General features: G+C 34.1%; 3 protein-coding genes and 1 non-coding gene across 4 annotated transcripts in view; 3 read left to right on the forward strand and 1 right to left on the reverse strand.

Moving 5' to 3' along the window:
* Nucleotides 1-10,008: 10,008 nt before the first annotated feature.
* LOC104809211 (E3 ubiquitin ligase BIG BROTHER-related-like) lies at nucleotides 10,009-10,899 on the reverse strand. The gene has a single exon (XM_010535108.1). It carries the CDS (start codon nucleotides 10,838-10,840, stop codon nucleotides 10,127-10,129), a length of 714 nt encoding a protein of 237 aa, XP_010533410.1. The 5' UTR covers nucleotides 10,841-10,899; the 3' UTR covers nucleotides 10,009-10,126.
* Nucleotides 10,900-12,085: 1,186 nt separating this feature from the next.
* Nucleotides 12,086-13,099, forward strand: LOC104809212 (glutathione S-transferase U10). Its single transcript, XM_010535109.1, has 2 exons — nucleotides 12,086-12,468; nucleotides 12,565-13,099. The coding sequence occupies exons 1-2, from the start codon at nucleotides 12,148-12,150 to the stop codon at nucleotides 12,949-12,951; spliced, it is 708 nt and encodes a 235-aa protein (XP_010533411.1). The 5' UTR covers nucleotides 12,086-12,147; the 3' UTR covers nucleotides 12,952-13,099.
* Nucleotides 13,100-13,295: 196 nt separating this feature from the next.
* TRNAL-AAG lies at nucleotides 13,296-13,376 on the forward strand. Its single transcript has one exon. It is a non-coding gene; the product is annotated as a tRNA-Leu (tRNA).
* A 6,555-nt stretch (nucleotides 13,377-19,931) lies between these two features.
* Nucleotides 19,932-21,044, forward strand: part of LOC104809213 (protein NRT1/ PTR FAMILY 2.9-like) — a 2,874-nt gene continuing 1,761 nt past the window's right edge. The window contains exons 1-3 of the mRNA XM_010535110.1: nucleotides 19,932-20,127; nucleotides 20,405-20,622; nucleotides 20,712-21,040. Of these exons, the coding sequence (XP_010533412.1) occupies nucleotides 20,040-20,127; nucleotides 20,405-20,622; nucleotides 20,712-21,040 (635 nt within the window). The 5' untranslated portion in view covers nucleotides 19,932-20,039. The remainder of the gene's footprint in view (nucleotides 20,128-20,404; nucleotides 20,623-20,711; nucleotides 21,041-21,044) is intronic.

Here is a 21,044-nt window from a genome sequence, read left to right on the forward strand (position 1 = left end):
AAGAAATTAAAATGAATTTTAAAATATAGGGGATCCTTAAAATTGTGGTCATTCACACATGTTGAGACTGTTGTGGGTCGACGCGAAGCGAGGCGGAGATATAGGTGGAACTTGGGTATTTCAGTTCGGTTCTTCAGAACCAGACCGAATCGAACGAAAAAAACGGTACTTTTTCTGACTCGAAACCGTTCTTAATTTCCGAACGGTACCATTTTTATAGAACCGAATTTTTTCGGCACCGAACCGAACCGAACCGAACTTTAAAAATCCCGAAAAACCAAATATTTTTAAAGGAAATCTATCTTTTTTTAATAAAACCCAGAACCGAACCAAACCGAACCGAATACAATATAAAAACCGATTGGTATCTATTTTTGTAAAACCGAAAGAACTGAACTGATCAATTTTCATCCCGAACCCGAATCGTTTTCCGAAACGTCCACCCCTAGATGGAACACCTCCCCTTAAATTTCCCGGTCTATTCAAATTTTTCTGCATATAAAACCCAAAAAACGTTTATTCTACATCACCTACTCAAGTATTGATTGGATCAAATGTCTGAAAATCGGTTTATTCTTGATGCTATTTGGCATCAAACTTGGTTTTTGTTGTCCAACCACTTTGTCCGTCCAATTGATAATATTAGTTTGGGTAAAACCCCTAAAAAACCTCCAACTTGCAAAAATATATATAAATAAACCTTCAACTTGAAAAACTGTCATTCAATCCCCGAACTTGTAACTTGTCACTGAATAAAACCTCGAACTTGCAAATTAGTGTTCTAATAAACCTCTGACCGGTTTGACCACAATTTCAAACGATTGGAAATCCACGTATTGACGGATTGCTGATGTCATTTTTTAAATTAAAATTGATAACGTGTATAAGGTGACATCAGCAATCCGTTAATACGTGGATTTCTGATCGCCTGAAATTGTGGTCAAACCGGTCAAAAGTTTATTAGAGTAATAATTTGCAAGTTCGAGGTTTTATTTAGTGACAAGTTACAAGTTCGGGGATTGAATGATAGTTTCTCAAGTTGAAGGTTTATTTGTATATATTTTTGCAAGTTGGAGGTTTTTTAGGAGTTTTACCCTATTAGTTTGGATCTGTCTAACCTTTGAAGGTACATTACCAAAAATATCTTTCATATACTATTTTGACTTCAACCCATATTATTCTCTATTTATGATCATATGACGAGAATTATAATCTAATCACACGGCTGTCATATTGGTTATAATATTAAATTTATGGTGATTATATTAATTCACATGTTCATCTCTTACATATTACACTAATCATTTGACAAAATTATTATAAATTTAACGTTATTACCAATATGACTATCATGTGACCAAACTATAATTTTGATCATATAGTTAAGTAAAAAATGGTATGTGTTGAACCGTCGGACCAAGCTCATGTTACACATATAGTATACGGAGAACAATTTTGATATAATGTCGTCTTTTAGAGTCGAATGTATCTTTTTTTTTAAAAATAGTTTTCAAATTCACGGATTTTCTTCAATTGCGTTTGTAGTTTTGTTCTCGAGATCGCAGTAATAAAAGCTTTTTAAGGTCTCTCGTTATAATTTAAGTTTTACTCATATTCAAGTCCGAGTGTTTACTTTGAAAATAAATTTATTGCATAAATTTCGCTATAATTAATCATCTGAAATTATGTTATGACGTATAATAAATATAGATAAGAAATAAATTAATGGTGGAAAAACGATAAAACCTTGGTATAAAAGGATGACTATCCAATCTAAAAATCGCATCTTCATATATTCAAATAAAGAGAGATATAATCAAATAAAAAAAATATGTATACAATCCGAACATTCGTTGATTCGTCAATGACCCAAAAAAAAAAACCTCGCAAGAATGTTTCTTAGTTTTCACCTTCCGACAAAACTAAAGTGTTCGAGATCTTAACAAACCGGCTTTTTTTTTTTTTATAATCCGGAAGTTCACCGGACCTTTGGCCCGACTACATCTCCCAAAGGGCCGGAAAAACCTATGTGAATGCCTCTCACCACGCTTGGGTTTGAACCCAGGGTGAGAGCATGCTTTGCATGTTCTCTCACCACTAGGTCACCCAAGCTTGGGTCTTAACAAACCGGCTTACGACAGAGAGGGCACTCACGATTGATCTGCAACCAGGTTTTGATGCAATCTCCATGAAACGTATGATCGCAAGGCAATCTAGTGATCATCGAACCTTCTGCGAAATCCTGCACGCAGATCACGCATTCCCGAGAAAATCTGACCATTCCGAGTGAATCGATGGCAGAGGAATCCGCAGGGATGGGTTTCTGAGAAGACAAGATCCCCGGAAACATCCTCTCGACGTAAGCATCGACTTCGGGATCTTCATGTCTCTGCACCGTCTGTGATCTTATCCTCCAAACCCTGACCTCGATCACTCCTCCGGTTACTCGCGGATTCCGTCTCACATAGTCACTGATCTCTTTCAACATCTCGGTGTAGAGTTCCTTTGGGACGCCAAACCTGCGAAAGTGGCCCGTGATAAGGAAGAATTTGGCGTGGTAGGACGAGGCGTTACGTGTTGAAACTCCTCCTGCGTTTGTGTTTTGAAGACCGTTGACTATTTCGACGATTGCGTTGTGGTTCATTGGTCCGGAATGAGACGCAGAGGCTCTGAAAGCTGTGGTGATTTTGTCGGGAAGACTCAAGGATGTACCGTCGGGGAGACGGGTTTGGCGGCTGAGAACGTCGATGCCGTTGAAACTTAACACCCAGCATGAGAAGTCCTGATTCGGACGATGATCCAACCCGTACGAGAATGCCACAGAAGCCATGGCGTTTCTTGGAGAGCAAGCAAAGAGTCGAGTATCTGTCACAGGAAGAATGAACGACAAAAGACTTAGAGGTATGTGGCTATTTATTTATAAATTACTAGGGTTTCCATATTCCTTCTCTGATTAGGATTAGAGAGATTCATCTCTTATTTCCTTTTCCTTTATGGATTTGTTCAATTTATTACCTTTTAATATATCGGTGGATTAATTTTTTTTTATTAATAAGTCTCACAGTTATGTGAATCGCTTCTTTTGCGTTTTCCATTTTTATAGGAAAAAATAAATTAATGTTTTGATCATTTTAGGAAAAAATAAATTATGGATTTTACCCAAAAAATAAAGGATGGAACAAGTATATGCACAAAATGTGTGGTGTTATATTATCCGTCATAACTATGAAATTTTTTTTATAAAAAAAAGATCATTCGTATTATATACCAAAATAATTATAACCCAACTTTTGATTGCCTACAAAAGATTTTGGAAGTCATAAAGAAATGGTAATGATTCTCAAAAGTTATAGCAATATTAGATTATGATTGTGTTTCTCACGTCAAGTAATACCAATCTGCAACCAGCGACACCCTATCATCCGGTGAAATCCCTTTCATAGATAGTAAAATATTCCGAATGGTTCGTTCGATTTTTCATCGAATATGCTCCAGCTTTCTCTTCTTACCTCAACAGACTCGATGATTTCTTTCCTTCCATAACTCATATATTGTCACTTGGAGAAGGAACTTTATGATCCTTGTCATGTCTCTTCCTACGTTGTGTGAAGCGTTTTTCACTCAATTCACACATAGATACTTTGGAAGGGGGGAGGGGTTTCTGCCGACAAAGTACAACAAAATAGCTCTACACTCTGCATTCAAAGAATAGGTGAAGATATGTTTCTTCCGTCGCCTCGCATGGCATATAGAGTGCCTCTCACATTATTCGCCAACGATGCGATCTGTCTTTGGTAGCGCGTTTTGACAACATGACATACCAAGTCAAAAAAGCATATCGATAAATGCTTTTAGAGAACCAAACAACAAAGTGGCAAGGAACAAACTCATCATGATGACGGAATTGTTCCCATGCTTTCCTCGTAAGGAAGAATGTTTTGTAGTACATTAGGTGCGAATTTCCATAGCGGTTGATCTTGGTCATCATTGTCCGTCGTTGGTGGAATAGTAGAGAGCAAGGTGAGAAAGTCTTGCTGACTATCAGGTCGTGCATTTTGGAAGAGCCCAATTGTTGCCTTTTACTGCACTACGGACTGCCACAAGGCTCGCGACACAAAAGCGTTATTGATCCCGATTCATCAATGTATTTGATCAGAGGCCCAAGAGATGTTCATGAGTCATACCAAAATAGTGTTCTTGTCCGATTGCCAAACTTAATTCTGAAAAATTGTTGTGCTAATTCCTTCAACCCAGTAATTTTTACAGATTCCAAGAGAATCGAGAAGACGGTAGTGTGTTCCACAGTCCCTTTGCTTTGACGAAAGGAATATGTAAATGATCTTCTCCACCTTCAACCTAACTGTCCTTGAACTCATTTTTTCATCAATCCAACCTCCAATTCTTTTAAAGTAGAGATGTTTCTAAATTGATGAACCAACATTTTCAGCTTTGGACAGTTCCATATGAACAGACGACGAAGGCGAGACGTGCTCCCTGTTGGGTTTCCTGGGATCTCATGAGCGAATCCTATTCCTAAGAGATCGATTCTAGGGTTTGCGCAGCGGATATAAAACAAAAATTTAATGAAAACCCTAGAACCATGCTGCTATTGAAATCGTAGAAACGTCAGAACACTTACCTCAATCGATCCGGGGCCTGTATCAACTGAAGAATTCGTCCGATCACTTAGGGAGGAAGTTTACCTCACCCTCTACACGTATCCACACCTCGGGATGGATTCCAACGATTGGAACTTGTCTGCTAGGACTCGAATCTCTGATCGATTTGTGCACCGAGAAATCCCGAGACTTAGAACTCGTTTTTGGATCTCCAAAAACTCACACTTTTCTGAAAAAGTCGGCTGTTCTTCGTCTCACCTTAATTAGGGTTCTAATCACTTTCTTATAAAGTGATTTAACCCTAATTTCGGTTTAATTTTCGGAAAACCCCTTCCGTCTCGGTTTTTCGTCGTTTTCTCTCGTGCATTTGTCCTTCCCTGCGTGTGTGACCCTGTAGGCTCATTCGACATAGCAGTATAACCTGAAATCCCTATTTCGGGTATACAAGTCATAGGCGGTCTCTAGCAAGACACTATGACTACCTATCTCGAATAGAGTTTGTTCGTGATCATACGAACGCCAGTGATGATTCCGGCTGATGATCCTTTTGTATCGCGATATCATATGTCGAACATAAGGCATGGACAAGCCACCTTATCTGATTTGACTGCTTTCTCGTTAACTGAGTTTTGACTGTCTGAAATAGACGACGTTCGTCTATAGTGCGGCCACACATTTCTACAGTCTCGCTCCCACGAGGGGCCCAGCGATATCTCTCTCTTTTACGAGAGGTACAAATCCCGTTTTGACTATCTACAATCCAGTACATGATTCGTTTCGTACCTGATACACGCCTTTATAATCCTTCTGTTACGCAGGACGTTTGACGTAATCAAAGCACGCAACTCCTCATGTTGGATTCCGTAGATATCTCAGGTCTTAGGATCCAATCATGGAACCGTCATATGAGATTCAAGTCATGACGCTAGTCCATGTGACAATCTCATGCGGGTCATTCCAGTATTCCGTTCTCCAACGAATACCTATGATCGTGATCGTATCCAATACCTATGATCATCTATGTGATCATCAATCACACATCATACTAGTCTTATTATGTCGATATTCCCATAACGACATAAGACTAGGGAGTTTAGTATCATTCATAATGATACATGGATTTCATAACATATCTAGCATGCAAGAACATGTAATGAATAAAATACTCTCATAAAACCACATAGAAAGTATCAATACATCGAATGTAACTGAACAAAGCTCATAATCAGTACATCATAGAGCACTAAACCAACACTCCCTCCTTTCACTATCCACTCTTCTAGATTTTGTAACCATCCTCCACTAAACTAACATACTTTAAGGTATGCATCTTCTCAAGAATGAGCACAGGATCTTCATCCATCTCACAACCCCATAACGAAATAGATGAGACGTTGGGAGCATACTACAGTTTGTCTGGTAATTTTTTCATCTTTATACCTCTCAAACTTAACCGTTGAAGATAAACTAAACGTGAAATGAACGCTCCTATATCGACTTCAATCGGACCCACAGTCTGCTGGTGCAACTTAAACTCCTCCATAAGTTTCAACGCATTATTGAGAGATAAAAGTAAAATGTCCTCTGATGGTCCACCATAGACATTGTGATGCCGATCTAGGGTATGATCTAATCTCGTTTTATTTTCTTAAATTCAACTAGCGCCAGTGTACGGGTCAATCGCATTATCTAGGGTCGATTACAAGGACATGTGAGCAGTTAACGATACCAATCTCGGATTCTACTGTTGGAGTTTTTGGAGATCCCTAAACATGCGTTAATAACGGTTTCTAGGATTTCAATCTTGGGTTTCACGCAGTGAAATATGTTAAACAAAACTCAATCAACAGATCTTGCATATAAGGATAAAGTATCGATATACCAATCTGTTTTGATCTATAGACTTGTCACAAACGTTAAAATCAAGCGCTCTCTATAATTAGTCCACACTCATGGGTTTGCGTCTGCTAGAATGTGATCTGGAGGTCGAGAACAGAAACCGAGGCACTCCCCAGGAGAGAAAGAGGTCGGTTGGATGAAGTGTGAGAGAGAGGGGACAAAAAAATTCTCTTAATTTTCCTTAACCCTCAATTATATTTCCTAAACATAATTATAAAGAGATTAGTGTTTCATTAAATCCATTGGGCCTAACGGGTCTTCACTTAACTATTAAGAGAAAAACAAGCTCATTAACCTCTTATTTAGAAATATATGGGTTCATTGGGCCATCTAAACCCATCTAATAGATTTTTAATCAGTTTTACAAACTGATCGTGGTCAAAGCACCATATCCATCATCTACTTGGTTTCGGTTGAGGGCGACAATTTTGGTGGTGGTGATGGTGACTAAATATAAATACGATTCAAACAAAAACAAATAATGATTTAACACAATTCAAATAAAACATTGTAGGCTTCGAGATTTTTGGGCTATAAAAGAATCGTTTCTACAGATTCATCTTGATAACTATGGTTGTGATTCAAGAAATTCAGATTTAGCTAACAGTCCTTGCGTTCCATCCCATGTTACGATAATTCATACTTTTGCGGTAAGTCGTGAATCGAGTTATATATTTTAGACTCAGTACATATGTATCAATTATCATCATAAATACCATAGTTTTCTTTACCGTATAAGAGTCTGGTTCGAGGCTAAAGTGTTTGGGAATGATTTTTTTTTTCTATTTGTTTCTACTGCAAAACCCAGGGTTACAATGCTAGGGGTGTCAATTTAGGCCCGAAATCCAAAGCTCGGCCCGACTTAGTCCAAAAATTAGCGGACTTTGGGCCTAAATTTCTCGACCCAAAAAAATGGGGCTTTCAGGTCGCGCTCAAATCGGGATTTGGGCTCGAGTCTGGCCAACCCGAAAGCTCGAAATTTAGAAAAAAAAAAGGAAAAAGAAAAAAATAACATTTACAAAGGGAATTAAGCGGGCCGACCTAACCCAACCTAAACCCGAAATACATAGGGTCGGACTCCGGACTTAATTACATAGGCTCGAAAAAATTTGGACTGGCCTGAACCCGAGTCTGAAACCTTCGGTCGAGTGCAGACTCCGGCCGAGTGCGGACTTGGGTTGGGTCGGGTCGAGCAGGCCTGATTGACACTCCTATAAAACACCAGAAAAATGTCTTCCTATAGCTTTGATATGGAAGCCTATGTAAGGAAGAGAGAGAGTATGGATTTTTTGTTTGATTTCAGATATTTGAACCCCGAAGGAGAACCCGATGAAGAAGCAGAATTTTATGAACGTTTTAACACCCTTGATAATGAAGAAACTCAAGGTGAAGATGAGGAAGAGGTTGAGCAAGAAGAAGAAGGAGAAAACGAGATAGAAATTGTACATTTCCAACGATTTTTTCGGTTTGTCGCTAATCTTAATCATTGTCAATATCTTTCTGAAATTAATGTGTACTTGATCTTGAATGAGGAAGAACAGATTATAGAAGAAAAACTAGAAGAAGCATCCACAGATAAAGTTTCAAACTCGGATAAAATAAAAAAGGATGAGGATGGGAGAGATGTAATGACGACCAAGGAGTTGAATGACCTTTTGAGATGGAGGTAATAGATCCCAAAAAAAAAAGGCATCAAACAATGGTGTGCATAATACTACCTTACAAAAATCATCAAATCAATCCGAGAGTGACTTCTATGTGGTTTGAAAATCGATCACATCATGAGATAAAAATAAAAATAAGACATCAAAAGGCATTGTTCAAGAGGAGTTCCAAAGTCAAAGAACGAGTATAAAGTCAGATTTGGCGTTACCTATGGATAATAAACATTCTAAGTTTGGTAAAGATGATTAGGATTTTATCCGAGTAGATTTCTTAGTATACCCAAAATAATTTTTTATATGAATAAAATGAACGAAATACAATACATGCAAGTACCTTTAACAAATAAAATTCATGAATTTGTTAGATTATTATTATTATTATTATTATTATTATTATTATTATTATTATTATTATTATTATTATTATTATTATTATTATTATTATTATTATTATTATTATTATTATTATTATTATTATTATTATTATTATTATTATTATTATTATTATTATTATTATTATTATTTTATGATGACATGAGCAATGAACATAAATTAAAAAATTATCACAAGGAAATCAAATCTATATTTACTTCAAATCGGAATGTTGAGACCTCCGTGATGTTTTCTTATCATCTTTTTAAGTGTATGTAGAAAAATATCAAAAAGAATATTTTTTTAGGATTCAAAAATCTAAAGAACCGCTATGGATGGAGGTAGCACACTTGAGAGGGAATCAAGACATTCATTCTTCAAAATTAAATTGTCGAATTTTCTCCTATCTAATCTTGAGGTGAATTTTAAAAAAATAAAGATTTAAGAATATTGATTATTTGGTGATCTTGTATACGTCAAAGAAGATTGGGATCTATAATACAAGAGACTAAATTGGTAAAAAAATCTTCCCTTAGCATTTAGACTACATTTACATTTCTTTTTTATTTTGTTAATGCACATAATTAATTTTTCTTTTCTATTTATTAGCATATATTAGAAATTGATTAATTTATTTCCTTCTTCTTGTTAGGATGTTGTTTTATTTTTGTAAATTAATCAATGATATTTTCGTCTTTATATTTTTTATTATCATCACAAACACCATAGTTTTCTTTACCCCAACCCCACAAGATCGCCTTCAAAAACATTAGGAAATGACTGCCTGAGTCTCCCTTAATCTTTCAAATAAAGGCTCTGGAGGATTTCCATCGTCGACTATATATTGAATGCCAAGACTTTGCATACTCTCCATTGTCTTGGAGATCCTAGGGGTTATGCCTTTGATCTGCGAATCATTGGGTTTCGAGTAAACCTAGTTAGACGCTCTCCGATTCCTCTTTCCTTGTTTAGGGATTCATTTACAGTTTGTTTACAGATTACAAATTACAATTACAAGATTTGCAATTAATTTAATGCAAGCTAAGAATGGCTATTTCTATTTTCGTTGTTTAGGGATTTTGGGGCCCAAAACAAGGATATGTTCACATTTTGTATAATCCATCGCAAGAAGCCCATTATTCCCAAGGCAGACAGACAAATAACAGATACGATGAAAGAAGAATCGCCAGAAATCAATCAAACAACAACATTTGTTGTGATTAGAAACAACATCGTATGACTGAGTAGATAGAAGCAGTAATAAAAGCTTTTTAAGGTCTCTCGTTATTATAATTAATCATCTGAAATTAAGCTGTGGTGTATCGAACCTCACTAAGAATGACTATTAGAGTTAAATAAATATTTAACAGAAATAAAATAGTGCTATAAAAAGATAAAACCTTGTTAAAAGGATGACTATCAAATCTAAAAATCGCATCTTCATATATTCAAATAAAAAAAAATATACAATCCGAACATTCGTAAGATTCGTCAATGACCCAAAAAACAAAAAAACTTCGCAAGAATGTTTCTGAGTTTTCAACTTCCGACAAAACTAAAGTGTTCGAGATCTTAACAAACCGGCTTACGACAGAGAGGGCACTCGCGATTGATCTGCAACCAGGTTTTGATGCAATCTCCATGAAACGTGTGATCGCAAGGCAATCTAGTGATCATCGAACCTTCTGCGAAATCCTGCACGCAGATCGCGCATTCCCGAGTAAATCTGACGGTTCCGAGCGAATCGATGGCGGAGGAATCGGCAGGGACGGGTTCCCGAGAAGACAAGATCCCCGGAAACATACTCTCGACGTAAGCATCGACTTCGGGATCTTCATCTAGCTGCACCGTCTCTGATCTTACCCTCCAAACCTCGACCTCGATCGCTCCTCCCGTTACTCGCGGATTCCGTCTCACGTAGTCACTGATCTCTTTCAAGACCTCGGTGTAGAGTTCCTTTGGGACGCCAAACATGCGAAAGTGGGCCGTGATGAGGAAGAATTCGCCGCTGTAGGACGAGGCGTTACGCGTTGAAACCCCTGCTGCGTCTGCGTTTTGAAGGCCGCTGACGATTTCGACGATTGCGTTGTGGTTCATCGGTTCGGAAAGAGACGCGGAGGCTCTGAAAGCTTCGGTGGTTTCGTCGGGAAGACTGAAGGAATCACCGTCGGGGAGAAGGGTTTGGCGGCTGAGGATGTCGACGCCCTTGAAGCTTAGCACCCAGCATGAGAAGTCCTGATTCGGACGACGATCCAACCCGTACGAGAATGTCACAGGAGAATCCATGGCGTATCTGTCACAGGAAGAATGAACGAACAAAGACTTAATTAGAGGTATGCGGCTATTTATAAATTACTAGGGTTTTTCCATATTCCTTCTCTGGTTAAGATTAGAGAGACTCACACCGTTAAGGAAATTCATCTCTTATTTCCTTTTCTTTTTATCGATTTGTACAATTTATCACCTTTTTTAATATATCGGTGGATCAGTTTTGTTTGATTAAGCAAGCAGAGATCGTCTCATAGTTGTAAATCGAATCTTTTCCATTTTTTTTTTTCACGCTTCTTTCCATTTTTATAGGAAAGATAAATTAAAGTTTTAATAATTTGAGGAAAAATAAATTCCATTACTTTAGTTTTCCCGAAGAAAGGAAAACTAGTCCAATCTTTTTCATTAATTGTTTTCAGTTAAAAATTCAAAATCAACCAGAAAGAGGATATATATATATATATATATATTAAAAATAACACGACCATGGCGCCGAGAATCTCTGAAAATCAAAAGGGCTTAATCCCATCTGATTCGAGGTAAATCTCCCCTTAATTTTTCATCGAATCAACCCATTAGGTTTAGATTCGGAACAAGCCCAACATACAAAGCCAGCCCATTATCGGCCCAAACACATTTGTTCTGACCCTTCACTTGATTTCTAGTTTTAATTCCCCAATACTACATCAATGTCGATATCTCATTTTTATTTTTATTTTTATTTTTTTAAACGATATCTCATTTATATATATATATAGAGAGAGAGAGAGAGAATATTAAATATACTCGAACAAGGAAACATAACGTATTATTTACATGAAAAAAAAAACTTCTTTTAATATCACATATTAGCAAAATCGAAATCGATGCAAAATAATTGTTAGTTATATATATATAGTGTAATGAATCTGTAACATTAGCTTGAAATTCTGTCAAACCCTAAGCTTGGAACATATCTGAATTCTTTTGGTTTGTCATATTAGATGTCATAATAAGAGATTTTAGTTTAAGTTGGAAGAGTTTTCCTGTTGACCAAATGGGGAGATTTCCATTGGTCGAAAACAGCAACACAGTGTCTAAATAATGTAATATTTTATAATACAATAAGAAAATGCTTCATGCCATAAAAAAAGCATATGTATACGGTCAAAGTCAAACGTAGATAGCTATATGCCCCACAATGTGCTTGATGGACAAGGCAATCCATCATCCATAATTGAGTCCCGTTTTGTCTGAACATGGGCTCTATAGATAAGGTTTGGACAACAGCCAAACCCCCAAATCGAGAAGAACAGGAGAAACAAAAAAAGGAGAAGAGTTGAAAAATGGAGAAGAGCGACAGAGTGATTCTACATGGAATGTGGGCAAGTACATACTCCAGATGGGTCGAAATCGCCCTTAAACTTAAGGGCATACCCTACGAATACATCGAAGAAGACCTTCAGACCAAGAGCCAATCCCTCCTTCAGCTCAACCCCGTCCACAAGAAGGTCCCGGTCCTCGTCCACAACGGTAAACCGATCGCTGAATCTCTCGTGATTCTTGAGTATATCGACGAAACGTGGAAGAATTCTCCGCGATTGTTACCAGATGATCCCTATGGGAGGGCTCAAGTCCGGTTCTGGGTCAGCTACATTACCCAACAGGTATTCATATTTAGAACGTTTTCTATATATATATGCCAAAAGAATCGATTTTTAACGTAGTAACAAAGTGTTGTTACGATAATTGTATGTGAGAAGTTGTTCGAGTCCACGGGCAAAGTCATGTCCAGAGAGGGCGAGGCTCAGGCGGAGGCTGTGAAGGAGACTCGAGGGAGGATCAGGGTCCTTGAGGAAGGACTCAAGACGCATTTCTCAATGGATCAAGATTCAAGTGAAGTCGGAGGAAACGATTCAGCACTTGTTGATATAATACTCGTTTCGACTTTGGGAGTTCACGAAGCCTACAGCGAAGCGCTCGGCGTAGAGATCATTGATCCGGTGGAAACTCCGGTCACGTTCTCGAGGGTGGAACGCGTGAGAGAGCTTCCCGAGTTCAAGGAAGTCGCGCCGCCTCACGACATGTTTGTGAAGCGTATGCGGAACTACAGGCAGGGGCGTCTAGAACGGGCTGTAACTTCGTCTTGAGGATGAAGATTTGCGGACATAGTGCCATGTGAAATGTGTAATTTGGAAATATGTCTCTGTTGCATGTGTTTGTGTGTTGTATGCAAAAATAATTCACCAGACACTAATATACCTTTGCTTGCAGAAACCATCGATGATTTATTGAATATTTGCCCAGTCCAAAATATTTCATGATAGTAGCTGCAGAATCATCCTATAGAAGCCCTCGGAAACCCATAAAATTCAAAGAAAAAGAAAGAAAGAAAGACTGGGATTCGAAGAACAAGACTAAATATGACTGCTATCGCCCGAAATATTTGTCAAGGATAAAAAAAAATAAGTTAATCTAAATTTGGAACCTCGAAGTGGAGATGGCCGAGTTGGTCTAAGGCGCCAGATTAAGGTTCTGGTCCGAAAGGGCGTGGGTTCAAATCCCACTCTCCACATCTATTTTTTTTTTTTTGTCAAAGACGCATCTAATTTTGTTTACAAACATTTTCTCTTTCTTTATTTGTAGTTTTTGGAAACAATAATCTAACCAAATAAAACAGAACCAATTCTTTACAAACATTTTCTCTTTCTTTATTTGTAGTTTTTCCAAATAAAACAGAACCAATAAAAATTCAATGAAGTGTCATTTTTGTAGATTTTGATAATGGTACTTTGTCAAATTTTTACTTGGTGTTAACACCCGACCAAACGTAATGAAATTTATTTACCGGTGTTAAATTTATAACGAAATCCGTGGATAATTGATGATTTAGTCGTCAACGAATATTTTTTTATTAGTCAAATTTTTAAATGTTTGGGTAGTTATGTGAAAGTTTTAAAAAATTCAGATATTTATTTGAGAATTTTATAGTTCAAGTATTTATTTAAAAATTTTGTAAAAATTTAAGTATTTATATGTAATTTTTCTTATTTATTTTATAGTTTAGATATTTATTTTATAGAAATAACACGACACAAAAGAAATTATATGTTAAAAAAATGAATATTTTTTAGGGAATAATGAAATGAACTGTACTTCATAATATTATAATCAAATTCGAACCGAAATCTTATTTGATTATAATTTTAATTGGATAAAATTATACTCAACAAATTATAACCGAACCAAACAGAATAAAATTACATAATTGTTTATTTATTAATTTTTAAATATCAAAATAACCGAACCTAATCGTCTTTCCACCCATAACAAATATATATACATAGGGTTGGAGGTCCAAAGAATTAAACCAATCAATAATCCTTTTTGTGACGCGCTGATTTATATAGCTACCTAGTGGAATATGAAGAGCACTTTTGACTAATCAACGGAAAAGCATCTAAAAAAAGTTGAAATCCCGAATATGAAAAATGAAATGACACTAATCGAATAATTTATAATAATATCTAGATCAAATTATTTATAACCTTTTTTAATTAGTGAATCTAAATTAAATTCAAGAAAAAATAATAATATTCCTTTTAAACGACTTAAATTCAAGCTAAAATTAAATAAATCAAAATTACTATATAAATTTTTTTAGAATTAAAAAATTCGAATTTTTACCAAGAACAGTATAAGGGTCTTCTGGTGAGCTGTCGGCATCCATGATATGACAATCGCATGATATGGTTAAAAAGCTCTTTTTAGTTCGAATATATTTTTCACTTTTGGACAGAAGAACGTGGGAAGGTCCTTGGAAATGCTGACGCAGAGTATGAGGAATGGTGACGTCATTTCCCATGTACACTCAATGGACAATCCTCATCAATCATCATTCCTGCGACGATGAATTTATGAAGTTTAAATAATATCAATACTAAATGAGTAGAGCTGTCCGGTTTTGATTGGATAATTTTTATTTAAAAACGTATTTTACACTACAAAATTGTGAAAACATATATAAAAGAACAACAATACAATGAACATGAATGGTAATTTGTTTTTTGTAGAATGGTAAATAAGTTTAGGTGATGCGTAAAAATTCATTTAAATAGTATGCATAAATTATTAAATCGTACAGTGCCCCAAAAATGTTTGAGACACACACACAAAATATTTCTTACTTTTTTTCGACCATAGAAGAAATGTTATATAATTTGATAATTTGTTTCTCACCAAATATTATAAATTAATACACTCGATAAATAAATGTAATTTCATAGTGAAAGCTGATTAATGCTATTCCTGTATTTCAACATGTTTTTATCCCCAAAAAGTGTATGGAAGTTTATTTTTTTTCGAACTCAATAATATTGAAATTATTCACAATTTCAAGAACTTTAATCAAACTAAAAATCTCACATGTTTTGATAGTTTCAGTGGACAGATTTAATATATTTAGAAAATTAAATCAGTTCTAATTTACACACTATATTAAATATATTTATGTTTAAATTTTTTTACCTAAATTTTTAAAGAGTGTCTTTTTTTGTAAAAAAAAATCTTAAATAGTGTCATTATTATGTGCATGAATTTTTATTTTTGTTGCAACCATCAATATACTAAAAAGCTAATTCGTATCATATCATGCAAGAAGTTCCAAAATCACATCAATGTAACATGTTTTTCCACTGGCATGAGATGTGACATTAGGAGATTTCTTTTCTCATGGCATAACTTTTAGTAGTGGATCGGTAAGTCCAACCGAATTCAATTAGTCCTAATAAAATTTAATTTGAATCAAATTTAAATTGAATTATATTCCTTTATATCACTCTAGCCCACTAACTAAAGCAGTTATCGTTTTCATCGTGTGACGTCCATCCGTATTGTATAAATAGAGTTGTACCACATGAACATTCACACATAAAATACGATATTTAAGATGCGCGAAAATTAAAACTTTATTTTGTATTAATTTGCAACAAAAATAAATATAAATAATGGTAATATCCAATGTTGAGAAATACGAAATCCCTAAGACTACATTACCAATCACATAAAACCAGAATTTGTAAAGTCTTGAGTTTTCACGGCTCTATCCAACATCGGCTGCATCTCCACGCTAGTTGCGATCCCCTTCGAGAAGCTTCCATCTCAAACGTGCACATGGTCATTCTTCCGTTGCGATTCCCTCACGGTTCTCTTAATTGAAACGTTGTATAACAATGTTTTAAGGTACGTGTAAATGAGTGATTCGGATGTAAGTCGGAAACCTCACTCATTGAAAATACTCAAACAATAGGCAATTATATATATACATATATATACAGACTATGATACATATAACAACTACTCAATCGTTTATTAAAACAATCACAACCAGTCCGAAGAAGAAATCATCAGACAACAACCATCAATTCTTTCTATACACATCGCATGCATAGGGCAATCCAGTCGAGTCGGCATACGGAAATCTCAAAATCTGATATAACAGATCGGTTGAATCGTCATTTGGATTCTAAAAAAAATCTAATTTATTCAAGATTAAATCATGACATCTAATGTCAACAGCGAAAATCTTAAATAACGAAATTCATTATCATAAAATTCTAAACTCATAAATTAAAATCTAAATCTTCATAGTTCTCGCAACTATCGAGTCTCATAACATGATTTGATTCACTTTCACCTATGAAAAAAATTAAAGGTGACATATGTGAATAGCTAAGTGAGGTTTCATAACTATTAATATCGCCTCTGTATCCACCATAGACAATCAGATAGAAAATAACAACAATCAACATTCAAGCCAAACAAGATTTCATTTTGTTGATTCATGATTTTTTCTTTAACTTTTTTTTGTTTAATCTTTTAAATTAACTTCATATTCTAAGACCACTCAATACCTTTCACACTTAGGTTAAAACCATTTTAAAAAACAAAACAAATAATTATAACTCTTCCCGAATCACTGATGAGTTGGGGTTACATTTTTAAAACTCAACCAATAACCATAAGCCCTTCTCGTATCGCTTGGGGTCGAGGTGGGTGTGCGTGAGTGGAAAGGGGAGAGCGAAGATAAAATAGAAAAAAAAAAGAAGGTTGCAAAATAAAAAAAAACAAAATTCTAATTAAATTATCCTTTATTTTTAAAACTTTCATATTTATCTTAAACTTTTATTTGGTAATAAAAAGTGTTCACCGAAACCATTAATCATTTTAAAAATTTTAAATTGATCAACTAAACTCTTAATTAAATTTTCTAAAAAAATCTGATTAGTATAATATCAAATTAATAATTGATGTATTTTTATGATATATATCATAAAGTTCATTATATTTATGAGAATTTTTCTTAAAAAAGTTTTAAAAAGTTTTGATATCTAGAAACATTAATGAAAAAAAATGTTTCAACGAGATATAAATACTAATCATTTAATCAAAATAAATAACAAAGCAAACAAGACTATTTGATCAACTAGATTCCTTCTTTAATTGCGAATTAAACCTAAAGATTAGAATATTTTTAACCCCCTATAACATAAAACGTTTATTATAAAAATATTAAATTAAAAATATTTAAATAATTTAAAAAAGGTGTTAAAATATTAATATAATAATTATAATTTAAAAATAGAAAAAATAAAACAAACTGTATACATATTTTTTTTTAAAAAAGTAAATAAGTAAAGTATCTATATTTGTAAATATAATTTTAATAATTTCCTTTAGTAATTATGATTTTTAATAAATTTTTAGTTTTTAACGGTTCTATATATTTATATATTTAAGTAAACTTTATGAAATATATCTTTAATTTATTTAATAAAGATTTTAAATTGATAATAGAAAATAAAATTTTATCTATTGATAATACACAATAATTATATTGTTTTAATACTTATATATTATTATTAATAATTAAGTTTATAAAAAAAAGGTTCCAACAAATTGTGGGGCCATGTGTCGTGACTGTCGTCGATAAACTTTACGACGGTCAAGTCCATAGCGAAGATATGTTTGTTGTATGTTTCCATAAAATGACGTCTGGAGTCGTTCTCCATAATAATAATGTTATTATTATTATTATGAAAAATAATTTTATTTTATCATATAATTTTAAATTATTTATCTGTGGTAATCGCTAAAATTAAAAGTTGTATTTGGTGCCAATCAAAGTCTATATTTTATATTAATTTTCTGAATAATTTTCTTATTGCAATTTGGAAAAATTCAATATCCCGCAAAAAAAAATATAATAAGGTTGTTAGTGTTTTAGACTGACTCTATAAGACAACTCATCTAACTTTTTCGTTAAAATTTGCTTTTCGGTGCAATGATTTCTCCCATGCTTATATATAAATTCAGTTTTGGATTTTTTTTCCGAATTTATATTTTATTTTAATTTTTTTAATCAATATTGACTTATTTTTACCTTTTGCATTTATTTTATATTTAGAATTAATTAGAACTAAATGATTTTCTTTCTAAAAGAGTTCAATTATTTTTAATTCAATTGAATTTTAATCACAGTTAATTAATTGTATTTAATCACTTAAATAAAATATAATTCAAATAAGATTTTATATATTAAAAAGAAACTATTAATTTCAATGATATGATATCTCTCTTTAGCTCCATACCTTTTATTTTTTTTGGAGGTCCTCCATCGCTTCCTTGAAAAATTCAAAAACTCTATTTACATAGCGAATATAATTCCAATTATACGTTTTTTTAGGTCTTCCTTCACGACCTTTAAATTTCGATGACATAGCGATGACATTACACGCCACGTCATACACCACATCATAATTAAATTAAAAGATAAAATGATAAAAAGAAAAAATAAAATAAATAAAAAAAATAAAAATATCAATGAATGATAAAAAATAAAATAATATAAAATAATTACATATATATTTATTTTATTATATTTTTATCATCCTGTTTTCATTATTTTATTATTTTAATTTTTATTATTAATTTTAATATGAAATGGTGTATAATATGGCGTGCCACGTCATCACTATGTTAAAAAAATTTAATTGTGTTAGTTACCATTAGTACAGAATTTAAGATTTGGAAACTTTTGAATAGTTCAATTTTTTTATATAACTTTCGTTATAATTTATATTATTTTATGGAATTAAAAAAATTAGTATTTAGTTTAAAATTTTAAATAAAGTTGAATATTTAATATGTTAATCTCCCTTAAATACGTTAATACTTGGAACGGTAATATTTTGATGCCACAAAGAAAAAGGAAAAATAATATCTTAAAGTCAATTTCAGAATTAAGAGAAAGATTAGATGTTAAAATTATATGTGGTTGCTTTAGTTGAGATATTTTACAAATCAAAAGTAAATTGAATAATCCATAATCAACTTAGTTTTAAATTGATTAGATAATTTTCTAAACTAGGTTAAGTTTTATCATTCATTGAACATAAACTTTTATAAAAGTAATTACTTTTAAATGAAAACAATTTACAAAATATAAATCATTGGGAGAATTATATGTAAAATCATTAAAATTGCCTCCATGGCAGCAAGGTTGGAAACAGGCATCTTGTTTGCTGGACAGGACACCTTTTTTTTACTACAATTTTTTAAAAAAAATGATAATTCTGTACAATATTCTCTAAAAACATGTATAAAATGGGACAAAATAAAATTGAAAATTGGAAAAAAAAAATCGATATGGAGAAATGAGAATCACATTGACGTATTATATACATTCATGAGAAATGCATGTGGAGTAAGTTGAGGATAAATTCCTTAGCCATGATGAGAGGCCATTCGAAATTATGGAGAATCACAATGGCGTATTATGAAAAAAAATATATTATCCTCCACAAAAGGAAGGAAGCAGAGCACATTTCCTTCAATAATCAATTGTAATTAATTATAAAGAATCTAAAAGAATTTGTTTTCATAATTGTTTTTTTGGTAATCACCTCACCAACTCCCATCTCCGCTAAGCCTTTAGTATATATATATATATTTTTTTTTAAGCTTTTGGGGAAAAGAATCCTCACACGAGAGGACGCTTTGGTATTTCTAGTTCACCTTTTTTTTTTTTTTGTTATAATGCAATCTTCCACATTTTCCACTGTACATATTCATATATATATATACACACACACACACAATTGCTGCAACATAATCATGATAGATTCCATAAATTAAAAAGAGAGAGAGAGAGAGAGAGAGAGGAAGAAAAAACAGAGCAATGGAGGTGGAGAAAAAAGTGAAGAACAATGCAGAGGATGAGCCCAAGGTTGTGTACAGAGGATGGAAAGTCATGCCCTTCATCATCGGTAAAATCTATACGCTGATTTTTTGTGCTCTATTATATTTGATTTTTATTGATGTTTCTTGGGTTTTTTTTTTCATCTCTGTTGTGAAACCCCATAGATTCCCTTTAAACAAGATTTTGAATCTTGAAACGAACAAATTATTGATGAAAAAAAAAACCCAGAGTTCATGTGTGTTGAGAAACCCATGAATCATATCTGACTCACTCCAAAAAGGTTGTGTCTTTATCTGACAGATTGAATTTTCTTTCTGGGTTTTTTTTTTTCTCTTTTCGGACAGGAAATGAAACATTTGAGAAGCTTGGAATAGTCGGAAGCTCGTCGAATCTCGTCATATACCTGTCGACAGTGTTCAACATGAAGAGCATCACCGCTGCGAAGGCCGTCAACATTTACGGCGGCACCAGCAATTTCGGAACCATCATCGCCGCCTTTCTCTGCGACACTTACTTCGGCCGCTACAAGACTCTTAGCTTCGCAATGATCGCTTGTTTCCTCGTAACGAATCCTCTTCCTTGTCTATGATCCTTTATCCCATTTCCATTTTCTCGTGATCTCGCCTCTAAATCGCTGCTTTTCGTGTGAAGGGCTCGATTGCGATGGATCTGACCGCAATTATTCATATACTCCATCCCGCGAAATGTGCTAAAGAGCTCGGAAGCGTGTGCAAAGGGCCAACGGGTGGGCAGATAGCGTTTCTCGGGTTCGCTATGATCCTGCTTGTGATTGGAGCGGGCGGCATCCGGCCGTGCAATTTGCCCTTTGGAGCCGATCAATTTGATCCGAACACGAAAGCGGGTAAGCGTGGAATAAACAGTTTCTTCAACTGGTATTTCTTCACATTCACATTCGCTCAGATGGTGTCGCTGACACTCATCGTGTACGTCCAATCCAATGTGAGTTGGAGCATCGGCTTTGGG

This window comes from Tarenaya hassleriana, unplaced genomic scaffold (assembly GCF_000463585.1).
Source record: "Tarenaya hassleriana unplaced genomic scaffold, ASM46358v1 Cleome16, whole genome shotgun sequence".
In the NCBI taxonomy this organism is placed as follows: domain Eukaryota; kingdom Viridiplantae; phylum Streptophyta; class Magnoliopsida; order Brassicales; family Cleomaceae; genus Tarenaya; species Tarenaya hassleriana.